This window comes from Panthera leo, chromosome A2, assembly GCF_018350215.1.
Source record: "Panthera leo isolate Ple1 chromosome A2, P.leo_Ple1_pat1.1, whole genome shotgun sequence".
Lineage (NCBI taxonomy): Eukaryota > Metazoa > Chordata > Mammalia > Carnivora > Felidae > Panthera > Panthera leo.
The window spans coordinates 143,898,118-143,910,487 of NC_056680.1; the positions used below are offsets into that span (position 1 = coordinate 143,898,118).

General features: G+C 38.8%; 1 protein-coding gene across 4 annotated transcripts in view; it reads right to left on the bottom strand.

The window, feature by feature from the left end:
- TNPO3 (transportin 3) overlaps positions 1-12,370 on the bottom strand; it is a 77,574-nt gene that overhangs the window by 15,824 nt on the left and 49,380 nt on the right. For all 4 annotated transcript variants that reach the window (XM_042924176.1, XM_042924179.1, XM_042924193.1 and 1 more), the window contains 7 exons: positions 10,638-10,829; positions 8,104-8,195; positions 7,308-7,384; positions 5,545-5,605; positions 4,593-4,733; positions 1,578-1,694; positions 400-494 (listed from right to left, as the gene is read on the bottom strand). In XM_042924176.1, coding sequence (XP_042780110.1) covers positions 400-494; positions 1,578-1,694; positions 4,593-4,733; positions 5,545-5,605; positions 7,308-7,384; positions 8,104-8,195; positions 10,638-10,829 — 775 coding nt within the window. The remainder of the gene's footprint in view (positions 1-399; positions 495-1,577; positions 1,695-4,592; positions 4,734-5,544; positions 5,606-7,307; positions 7,385-8,103; positions 8,196-10,637; positions 10,830-12,370) is intronic.

Genomic DNA, 12,370 nt, shown 5'->3' on the forward strand with positions numbered 1-12,370 from the left:
TTTTTCACTCTGAGATATGATATCTAAAGGATGCCAAGCTTCCTCAAGGAAAATGTGAAGTGAAGCATGATATCACGGCATCATAAAAAGTTAAAACCACAGGGGATTCTGGAGATTTTCTATTCAAATGTTTTTACAAAGCTGGTTTTATTGTCTTGTGCATGTTCCCTCCTTTGTGACAGAAACCCAGCTGCTTTCTCCTGCTCCCATCCAGCTCCTCTTCCTCACTTACAGGGATATTCCAGCTCACAACTTAACTTTGGGCTATGAATCACTAACCTACCTCTACTCCACTGACCTCATTTTATAGAGAAGCAAACAGTCAAGCGTTATGTGACAAGACGAAGCAGTGATGGGGATGAGCAATAAAAGAAAGGGTTGCTCTTCAGAAGGACTGACCTGGTGGCCAGCCTGAACAGGTCATCCACGGTGTCAGGGTGATTCTGGAGCCCATTCTGCTGTTCTAGCAGCTGAAAGGTGGGGATGCACAGTGCCTAAAAGAGAACAGTGATTTTAGAATAAACGTGTATATAAATGCAACAGCATCCAGACTTGTTAAATATCACAATATACACAAAAGGAACAAAGGGAGGAAGAATGGATAGGAAAAGAAAAAGACGGATGAAAATCAGTTCAAGAAAAGGAAGACAGAAATCTTTCTCAGTTGATACAGTTTTTATATATGAAGTCCACATTTCAGAAAGGGTTAAGGGTATAGATTTCAGTTGATGAAACTGGATAGATGTCCTCTCAAAATTTTAGAATTTTCTCAAAGTAAAGACTGCTTATGTATTAGACATGGTCTAGTCCGCTAAGGAGATTTTTATAAATTTTAATAATAATAATAACAATGAAATGTCAGTTTAAAGGAAAGACATCTTGGGAAAGAGCATCATAATTTAACTCCCTTATATATTTTCTTCCCTATGACGAGAAGGGGAAAAAAACCAATATATCAGGAGCCTTTTCCAATGCTTGCTATTTACTCTAAAACCATCCCTGCTAAGTGAGCTAGTTCACTGATTTTTCCAGGCAAGAAATTAAAAACAGAATTATGCTTGAGCTTAGAGATCCTTTGTTTTACATCCATTTGTTCCTTTCTCTACCTCTCAAAAGACCGTATCTCTAGAGAGTATAAATAAGTTAGGCCGTAATAGCTGTAATGATCTTTACATTCATACGGTCAATCTCTTCTCTCATTCTCCTAAGCCATGTCTGTCCAGAGAACAACTAAAAAGTTTCTACCTCCCAGGGCACCTGGGTGGCTCAACTGGTTAAGCGTCTGACTTCGGCTCAGGTCATGATCTCACAGCTATGGAGTTCAAGCCCCAAGAAGGGCTCTGTGCTGACAGCTCAGAGCCTGAAGGCTTCTTTGGATTCTGTGTCTCCCTCCCTCTCTCTCTGCCCCTCCCTCTCTCAAAAATAAACATTAAAAAAAAAAAGTTTCTACCTTCCTGTTATTAGGAAATCAACATGACTGGAGGAGAGACATAGAGAAGGAAGAGAATTCAAGAGATGGTGAAGAACACACTGCTAAGCCTATAGACGCTCCAAGATACTGCCCAGGGAAAACAGACCTGGAGCATGTCTAGTAGTCCCTGCCGACAGCCCTCTTCCATGCCGTATTCATCCACAAGGATACTGCCAAGGTACAGGAAACAAGAATGCTGATGTACGTGGTACACATTCACCATCTGCCAAGAGAGAAACCAGTTAATTCAATTCTTGTACCCCAAAAAAAGTATCAACTTAGGAAAGTGTCTGGAGGAAGACATTCAGACACAGAGTGGTTTCTTCTCTTTAAGACAATATAGTAAAGCTTGTTGGCAACATTTCCTAAAACACAAGGCTCAATTCTTCAATAATTTTCAAGTACTCTCTTTAGAGTCCTATCAAGCCTTTTACCTTTTATCTTCCCAAAACAATGTTGTAAGAGGGTTGTATAATACATCAAGCTGGAAGCCATTAGGATGCTATCATCCAAGCTATTTGCAAACCCGTAGCATAAATCCCAACACCTAAAGGTTGTTCCTTTTGCCTTGAAGATGAACTCTTAAGGAAAAAAAAAAAAAAAGGCACATATAGCCATAGGAGGGCTAAAAATACCAAACATCCTGAAGGAGACTCTGAAGGCACTGTTTAAATTTTGAGTTTCTCCTAAACCCCTCTATTTAAAGTAAAACAGTATTCCCAACCAAGATACCTGGATCTCAAGAAAATAAAAATGTTAATACAATATACATATTTAAATTAAATGATTTGTTTAGGATTTGTACCCTACTCTCCTCCAAAAATTAAGAGGCATCTGTACATTCATATGTTTAAAATGCCATCACAACACACGTATTGATTTTATTATATAAATTCAACTCAATGAATGGGGTGGGGGCTGAAAGACAAAGTAACTGACTCTTACTAGCATGTACCATGGAATGGAATGGGCAGGTGATGGGAGCTATGAATCTGTTTGGTACTGGGTACTCAACTGTATGCTCTACTGCTTAATGAATGATTTACGTCAGTTGCTGACAAACTTTTTCTTCAAGGGCCAGATAGTAAAAATTTTAGACTTTGCTGGCTTTACAAGTCTGTCTACGCAACTGCGCCACAGTAGCACAAAACTGGCCAATAGAGAATACTTAAATGAATAAGCATGGTTACCTCTTCTTTGTAAAACTGTATTTATAAAAATACGTGGCAGGCCCACTGGTTCTAGTTTGCTACCCTGTGAATTTTGGATTTAAAAAAATACTTTTTTCCCCCACATGTACTGACTTTAGAACATACTTCCTATACAAGGTGCTCCTCTATTAGGCTGGTCACATACTTAATTAGCAGGAATTAAATAAAAAAAAAAAAAATCCAAGTCACGAGGGTATCCTCTAACAGCAAAGGGCCATTAAATCAAGTTATCTTTGACCCAGAATGTATTACACTAAAGGGGACACTTAACCAAAGGTGGAAACATATGCAGTGCAAACATATGGCATCATCAGGATATAGTAAATGTAAACTTTACTCAAATCTGCAACATAAAGGAGGCAGGGTTATGCCTATGTCAACTGATAGGCACTTACTGCAAATGCAAGGTTGACACTCTGCCTTGCCTCTTTTAATTTTGTACCCATGGCACCTCACTTGCCTCAATCCAGTCCTGGCTCTGCTGTAAGGTTAACATCAACACAAATTACTTAGTGATCTAAGTCACTAGCTATAGGCATCTCATACAGAGTAGTTCTTGATGTGAATATGATCTTGGAGAACCTCATACAGTGAGTCACACCATTGCAATTACCTATCAATCTTGGTGATTAAAAGAGTCAAACTTGGGGCATATGGGTGGCTCAGTCGGTTAAGTATGTGACTCCGGATTTTGACTCAAATCATGATCTCGCGGTTTGTGGGATCAAACCCCGTGTTGGGCTCTATGCTGAAGCGTGGAGTCTGCTTGGGATTCTCGCTCTCCCTCTATCTCTCTGCCCCCCCCCCCCAAAACAAACGAATGAACAAACATTAAAAAAATAAGAGTCAAACTTATTTTTTGACAAATAACAGACTTATGTGACCAACTGTGGTTGAGATTAAAAAAAAATCTCTTTGGGCCAAGAGACAGCAAATTTTGACAGGACACATATTTTCCTTTGAGAGAGCGCGCGCGCATGAGAGAGCACGAGTCGGGGAGAGGGGCAGAGGGAGAGAGAGAATCTTAAGCAGACTCCATGCTCAATGCAGAGCCCAAAGTGGGGCTTGACCCCTGGGATCATGATCTGAGACAAAACCAAGAGTCAGATGCACAACCAACTGAGCCACCCAGGTGCCCCAACAGGACCCATTTTTAAAAAGAAAACTAGTGGGGTGCCTGGGCGGCTCAGTCAGTTAAGCGTCTGACTTCAGCTCAGGTCATGATCTTGTGGTTTGTGAGTTCGAGCCCTGCATTGGGCTCTGTGCTGACAACTCAGAGCCTGGAGCCTGCTTTGGATTCTGTGTCTCCCTCTCTCTCTGCCCCTCCCCAGCCTGTGCTCTGTCTCTATCTTAGAAAAAAAAAAAATTTAGTATAAAAATGCCTAGCACTGCTACAGAAGAGCTCAGCATTAAAGTCATTCTCTTTTCCTGGGGCGCCTGGGTGGCTCAGTCCATTAAGCATCCGACTTTAGCTCAGATCATGACCTTGCAGTGAGTGGACTCGAGTCCCGCATCTGGCTCTGTGCTGTCAGCTCAGAGTCTGGAGCCTGCTTCAGATCCTGTGTGTGTGTGTGTGTGTCTCTCTCTGCCCCTCCTCCACTCATGCGCGCTCTCTCTCTCTTCTCTCTCAAAAATAAACATTAAACAATTTTTTTAAAAAGTCATTCTCTTTTCCTAATTTCACACGGAAACGTGTTACTATTTAAACTATCACTACACAGAATAGATTACAGGCTGCTTCCCTCAGAGGCACCATACTTACCATGGGCACTACTTATTGCTTCCAAATATTTCTGAGTTTGTATTTAATACGTACAAAAGCGTTTCATTTCATCAGCAGAGTTATTGTACTAAAGACTTCTATGTCAAATCCTGTACACGTTACACTTTCCCGCTTCGGGAGAATTTACCTGTGTAACTAGCGGCTGCAGTAGGGCTGCAGATCCTTTGCCTACACAGCGAACAGCAAAGCGGAGGCACCTGCAACAACGCTCTACAATCCGATTGTCAGCCCGGTGTTTATTTAGAGTCTCAGATAAAACTGGCCATATCTGAGTCAAAGAGCACAAGAAAGAAAACAATGAACTAAGAGCTGAAAAAAATGCTCCCAAGTTGATAACATCTGATTTGGTTTTCAAATAATTTGGAAAAAGCTTTCTTTACAGAAAAAGTTCAATACAGTATCCATCACCAAAACACAACCACTTCTTGAGAGAAGCACAGCGACTCTTTAGAACAGGAAGAGGAGCATGTCTAACTTCACTAAAAGATACATTTTCCTGAACTTTGGACTTTCTGATTTAGGATGAAAAGGGTTAGTACGAGCTATAGAGAAAGAGATGGTTAAAGATTATAGTTCCAACTTAGAATATTTTGAACAGAAGGACTGGAGCTAATGAAATAGCATTATGTGATACTGGTGAATATTTAAGGATACTTGGTGTTTCCCCCCCGAAGTCTGAATAGCACTTCTCAAAACATGCCTTTTGATCTTCATATCACCCTCAGTGAAAAAAGAAGTGCGTTTATATTGGGGAAACAGAAGCCATGAGGAAGAAATGGCTTTGTCAAAAAAATTTCTGCTAGTATTAATCAGGCCTCCTAGCAACTCTAAGATTCACGTAATCTCTCTCTACTTCTTTGGGTTTTCGGTTCATTACCCCACAGTCTGTTTTCTTATCAAATCTAAAGTAAAAAATATTTGAATAGTTCTATTCTTCTGTTGATTGAAATTTAAACTGTATCAACAAATTGGATCTTCCTATGAACCCAGAAGACAGTACCGTCTCACTTTAGTTACCCACAGCCTTGTAAAGAAAAAGGAAGAAAGCCTTGTTGCACAGGCATCTGTTAAGCACTTACTTCCTGTATGACTTTTTGGCACGGATGAGTTTGTCCATTTTCCACAATAGGATTGGTGTGTCTGGGGAAAGGTAACAAACCAAAATAGTTAAAGAGCAATGTAACTGAAATTCCACAGCCCCAAAGCCTGCTAGCTTACTTAGTCACATTGTCACCATAAAAAGAATGCCAAATAATTAAGTTATGTATGACTCAATACCTTTCCTTTCTACTCCATTCAAACATGAGCACAGAGTTCAAACCAACCTCCTCCCCTTCCTTTGCCACGTTTAAGCTACTTCCATTAGAATATGCAAACTCAATCCAACTCTAGCTTAAACGGGTTGTGGGGCACTACAATTATCTTTTCCATTTTTTCCCTTTAAAAATCAGAATATATAGGCTCTTCCAAATTAATTGAAAGTATTAATTAAAAACCAGACTGTCTACAGGGGCCTGGGTGGGTCAGTGGGTTAAGCGTCTGTCTGACTCTTGGTTTCGGCTCAGGTCATGATCTCACAGTTTCATAGGTTCGAGCCCCACAGTGGGCTTGCACTGGCAGCGTGGAGCCTGCTTGGGATTCTCTCTCTCTCTCTCTCTCTCCCTCTCTCTCTCTCCCCACTTCCCCACTCATACTGTCTCTGTCTCTCTCAAAATAATAAACTTAAAAAACAAAAAACAAAACAAAAAACCCACAGACTATCTAAATCCACTATGAGAAACCAAGTACTGCTCCATTCCCAGCATTAAAAGGCAAAAGCTTTAGGAATCCTAATTTACCAAAGATGTTTCTCATGGTTCTAGTATGAACCCAATGACATAGAATATGAGCCCACCCACAATATGTCAAATCCAATTATTTGCCTAGTTCTAGAATCCACTAATTTGAAAGAAAGCAGGAAAAAACAAAAACAAAAAACCCTGTATGATTACCAACCTCTTCAAAGGAAATTCTTTAATTTAAATGAGCTCAACAGCAACTTAACAAAAATCTCATTTTCTTTAAATTGGGGGATTTCCATCTATTGCAGATTTTCTTCCACTTATTATGAAATAAGGACTATTGTTAATAGGCTTTCAGAATGTCATGTTAACAGGGCTATCATAATTATACAAGAAAAGCACTGTACCAAATTAAAAACACCAGCTGACAAGAAAAAGCTAAAACACCTCAGTTTTAACTTACTCCACATAGGCTTTTTACACAAGTACTCTTATATTCCAATTGTATTTGTGGGTCTCACAAATTATGTAACTCAATAAGGATCACTCTTTCTCTTTGAACATTGTTACTCAAATGCCTTTTTAATCATTAGGCTCCTCTTGACTTCAAAGAAGGATTAATTTCACCTGATCAATATTTTTTTGCACCCCTACAATCTATAGCAATAGTTCTGAAAGCGTGATCCTACAAATAGCAAGCAGCAGCAACAGCTGTCAATTCTTGGGTCCTACCCCAAATCCAATTGAACCAGACACTCTGGAGATGGGACCCAGCAATCTGTTTTGATAAGCTGAGCCCTGAAGGTGACTGTGATGCATGTTAAAGTTGGATAATGACTGATCTAATTACATTTTACAGGTCTTTTGACAGAGGTCTACCAAAAACTAATTCTTAGAATTTATCTTTGCACCAAAGTTTCAGGTAATGGGCTTATCGGTCCTCTAACAGAAGATTGTCAGATGTACCTGGAAGTTTAGGAAAAAAACACTTGCTTTCTTCAGTACATAATCATCTTATTTGAGCTTTTAACCTAAGGCAGGCATCCAGTCTCCCTTCTTACCTAAATATTACTGCAAGGCGATCTAAGAACACAGTGGGATCTGAGGATATGCCATTGCTGGGCTCCTGAGACAACAGCTGAAGAGACAGAAAGACATTAACACTCTGTTCTAACACATACAAACCTACAGCAAACACTGTAACATACACCTTTAGACATAAACCTCCTTCTCAATCTCTGCTTATTTCCCTAGAAGAGATTCCTGATAGTTACTCAAATGGTGCAAACTTTTATAACCATTAAGATATTATATATACTATAGTTTATATATGACATTACTTAATCTATTTTAATTTCACTTTCTATTATAACTTTTAAATTATTATGGCTTCATAACATATATTAAGAGATAAGGCAAGTTGCTTCTTATTCTTCTTTCCCAAAATTTCTTAAATACTTCTACCAGCATATTATTAGAGATAAACTTTAGAATCACTATGTCAAGTTCTCCTATTATTTTGCTGTAAATATAAATGTAACTTGGTAAGAGCAGACATCTTTATGATATTCTTTAACGGAACATTGTAGGTTACGGTTTTGGGTGCCAACTTGGTGTTTTCCCTGTTGTATCTCCTAAATGGTACTACTGATAGTGGAAATCTACTGACTTTAGAATACTTATCCCACTTATGCAGCTCCTTTGATAGATTTACTAATTTTAAGAACATTTTAGTTCATTGCTCTTGACTTATCTAGGTAGACAGAAGAATACCTGTAAATATATAATTTTGTCTTTTCCTTTCTAACCTGTAATCATGATATATAGGTATAAAACCCCTCATTTAATTGGGCTCACCTTTTTCAATGCCATAACCTGAACAGAACAAAGTTCACTAAGGCATTCAGTAATCTTATCCAAAGGTAATCTGGCTAGAACAAGTGCTGTCCCTGCAAGACAAAGAAAAATACAAATAAAATAAAAGCTGAAACTGAGGTAACTCACTGGTCTACATCATTGGCTAACAGAAGAGGCTGGCTGGTTTCATTCTTTTAAAAAGATCATCACTTTTTTTCAGGTCCAGTATTTTGTTATTTAGGGCTGATTTTTCTTTATTTAGCTTAGACGACTAAGTGACTTTCACACTAACATTTACAACTGAAGTTAATATTATTTCTCCTCAGTAGCCTATGGACTTAAAGACGTTTAAATACATCTCCCCTTCCAATTCTTCATATACTTTAAAAACCTCCTTTACAAAACCAATGCCAGGGACACCTGGGTGGCTCAGTCGGTTGAACGTCTGACTTCGGCTCAGGTCATGATCTCGAAGCTCGTGAGTTCGAGCCCTGCATCCGGTCTGTGCTGAAGCTCAGAGCCTGGAGACTACTTCTGATTCTGTATCTCCCTCTCTCTCTGCCCCTCCCCCACTCATGCTCTGTCTCTCTCTCAGAAATAAACATAAAAAAAAATTAAAAAAAAAAAAAAAAAGAAACAAAACGATGCCAAAGCTATTTTTATACGGCATGGTACAATGGTTCTCAAACTTCCCAGAGATTCTGATTTAGGAGGTAAAGGAGAGCCTTTATTTATTTTTTTACAAGTACAGACAAGACATAATTTTTTTTTTTTTTTTTTTTTTTTTTGGTAAAAAGGGCTGAAATTAGAGATCTGATTCTAGTTATACCTAACAGAATCTATGAGCTAGGTGAGGTATTATCTCTGGGCCTAGTTTCTTTATCTGTAAAATTAGTGATTTGAACCAAAGAGTAAGTTAAGTGTGCCTTTCTTTCATTTTTCAAATCATTGAAAAATCACTTTTTTTATTAAATAAAATCTTAACTTGAAATTCCAATAAAATAGGTTAAAAAAAAAAAGTAGCTAGGTTAAATTAGAAGGCCCAGACCCTTCTCACTCAGCCTTCCTCTTGTCATACTCCCCACCAAATGCTTAAGCATATCCCCCAAAACCAAATGATTACATATTAGCCTAGGTTCTCTCAAGGTATAAAAAAAAAAAAAGAAAAGAAAATCCCTTGACTATGATTTTTCTCATCTCCCAAAATTGCATTCAACAGAACAGTCACAAAACAGAACAAACAAACAAACAACAACAAAAAAGAACAGTAATCAATCCATATGTCTTCAAATGTGAATTAAAAAACTAAATGATTTCTTCCGGTAGTCTATAAGCCATAGATGAGTTAGACTTATTTAAAACTGAAAGGGGGAGAAATCTAACTTAAATATGACTTTTCCTTTTAATTCATTCCTACAGAAAAGAATGTTACTACAAAGTTTTATCTAGAAGATAAAGATAACTGAGATGCCACATCCTACTACAGTTAGACATCACTTCGGCATCAAGGTTCAATTTCACTAGAAAATTACAAGATGGCAACAATAACCACTAGGTCATAAGAAATAAGGATATTTGACTCCGATTTAATGCCTTATTATCTATGCTATGAAGGGAAACGACAAAAACCCATGCTACAAAAAGAAAATGTCTTGGAAAATGCAAATACACCAGAAGGAACTTCGTCAGATATAAGAACGAACAGTTAGTTCACACACAGGTCATCCAATCTAGCCAAGACTAACTTGTTTGCTACTCACAGAAGCTTAAATGATGCTGCACAGGTTATGTTACCCAATCCTTTATTTGCTATATCCTCAATCCCCTCTAACTACCAGCTGTAAGGATTTTATTACCTCACAGGGCACCCCAATCTGCTTTTAGAGTTTAGTTAGAAAGCATTTTCTTTCTAAGAGCCAGTAAATATCAACAACTGACTACTACTCATAAAATAAATCTGTCCCCTCTTTTATAAGGTAATCTTTCAAATATTTAAAAATAGCCATCATGCGTAAAGTCTCTTCTGTCTGTGTTCCTAGCCTTTAATATCTCCGGTTCTTCTTACTCAACTTTATCACCACTTCGGCTGCTTGCCTCTGGATAGGCTACCACTGAGTGTAAAGCTGATCCATACTGGATCATACTGCTAAAAGACCAAGTTTCTACTACAGGACTGATCCACACACACTACCTTTAAATTTCCACCTACCTCTTTGGTATGGCAATGCTATTTGGTCTCCCTTTTTATTCTCCCCCCAACTCAAAAACGAACTATGTTTAGTTGGAATGTGTCGTCTCTGCCCAAAATCTAGGTCTGTGCTCTACACACTGTAAGCAGTTTTAATTAGTTATATAGCCTTAAAACATTCTAAGAGATGAACGCATGTGTATACAATCAACACCCTCCCCTGAGTGGAAAGGTCACCTTCTCCATCAGTAAGTATGTTGCAACTGAAAAACTGGGATGTGATTAATGTAAGATAACCCCCAGAAGTGGCTTAGAGATGTTACTGGTTAACATCTGAAGTAAATACCTTTTAGCAAGCCCACAGCAGCTTCCGGAGACAACATGAAGGAATCAAGGGAACGGGCAATCTCCAGGAGTCCATTAAAGTGCTGAGCCATGTGGTCTCGGCAGACAGAGCAAATGTTATGAATGGCTTTGGCTGCAGCAGAAGCCAGAGGCTTTTCACACAAGCCCTTCATCAAATAGCCCAAAACAGGGTCTAAGGAGAGAAGCCACAAAGTAAAGATTAGGTATGTGAAACTCAACGAAAACTTCTAGTTTCTTAGAACAGAGGTTTATATCCCCCCTCCGTTTTTTTAAAAAGCAAAAGAACCATTAAAAAAACTTTAATGTTTGTTTTTGAGGGAGAGGGACAAGGAGGGGAAGAGGGACAGACACAGTGTGAGCGAGGGAGCAGCAAAGAGAGGGAGACAGAGAATCTGAAGAAGAATCCAGGCTCCTTGAGCTATCAGTGCAGAACCCCATGCGGGGCTTAACCTCACGAATGCGAGATCATGAGCCGAGTCAAAGGAGGATGCCTAACCAACTGAGCCACTCAGATGCCCCACAAAAGAACCATTTTAAAAAATGAAATGTGGGGATGCCTGGGTGGCTCAGTCAGTTAAAGCCTCTGACTCTTGATTCACGCTTGGGTCATGATCTCATGGTTCATGGGTTCAAGCCCTGCATCAGGCTCTGGGCTGACAGTGCAGGTCCTGCTTGGGATTCTCTTGCTCTCTTCCCCACCACTCTGGCCCTCTCCCTCTTGTGTGCTCTCGCTCTCTCAAAATAGATAAATAAACATTAAAACACACACACACAAATGGAGCTTGATTTTGCTGACTTAGTGTCAGGAAGCCCTGGGTCCTCTCTATTCACCTTCTATTTCTTTCTTCATGGCTAAGCCTTCACACAAAACAGTCTGAAAACCACTAGTGGATATCATCATCCAAGTATCAAGAATAAGGTAATGTAAGAAAGAATATAAAGTTCAGAGAGTTACCATTATTTATACTCAGAGATAAGTCATTATGTAAAAACAGCCTACATTAATTAGGACAATGGCAGTTATCTAAAGTGGACACTTTTATACTTGCTTCTTTATAGTTACAAAAGGCCTTAAAAACATGCAAATGGTGCTTTACTGCTTCTGGAAAATTATGTTTTATCTTTTAAACAATGGAAGTATACCAAAGAAACTGATTATGAAAATGAATTTCTACAAAACAAATTTTATTTATTTTTTACCTTACTTTATAAAAATCAGAGTGATTTTCTACGGAAAAATCACATATGATTAAAGAGTACTTCATGAGTACTTTAGAATAACCTCACACCAAACCATAAAAGGAGTAAATAATGTCTTCAAGCGCACTAAAAAGTTATTTCCATTTCCAGTCTAATAACCAATATAATGTACCAACCAGGATGAAACCCTGGCCCTCTCCACAGAAGAAGCCTTTTTGGGGCACCTGGGTGGCTCAGTTGGTTAAGCATCCAACTTTGGCTCAGGTCATGATCTCACAGTTCGGGAGTTCTAGCCCCACATCAGGCTCTGTGTTGACAGCTCAGAGCCTGGAGCCTGCTTCGGATTCTGTGTCTCCCTCTTTCTCTGCCCCTCCCCTGCTCATGCTGTCTCTGTCTTTGTCTCTCTCTCTCTCAAAAATAAACACTAAAAAAAAATTTTTTTTAAAGAAGGCTTTTTAAGCCTAAAAATGAGAAGAAGTAAAATGTAGAACCTAGTATAGGCAAACCATAATA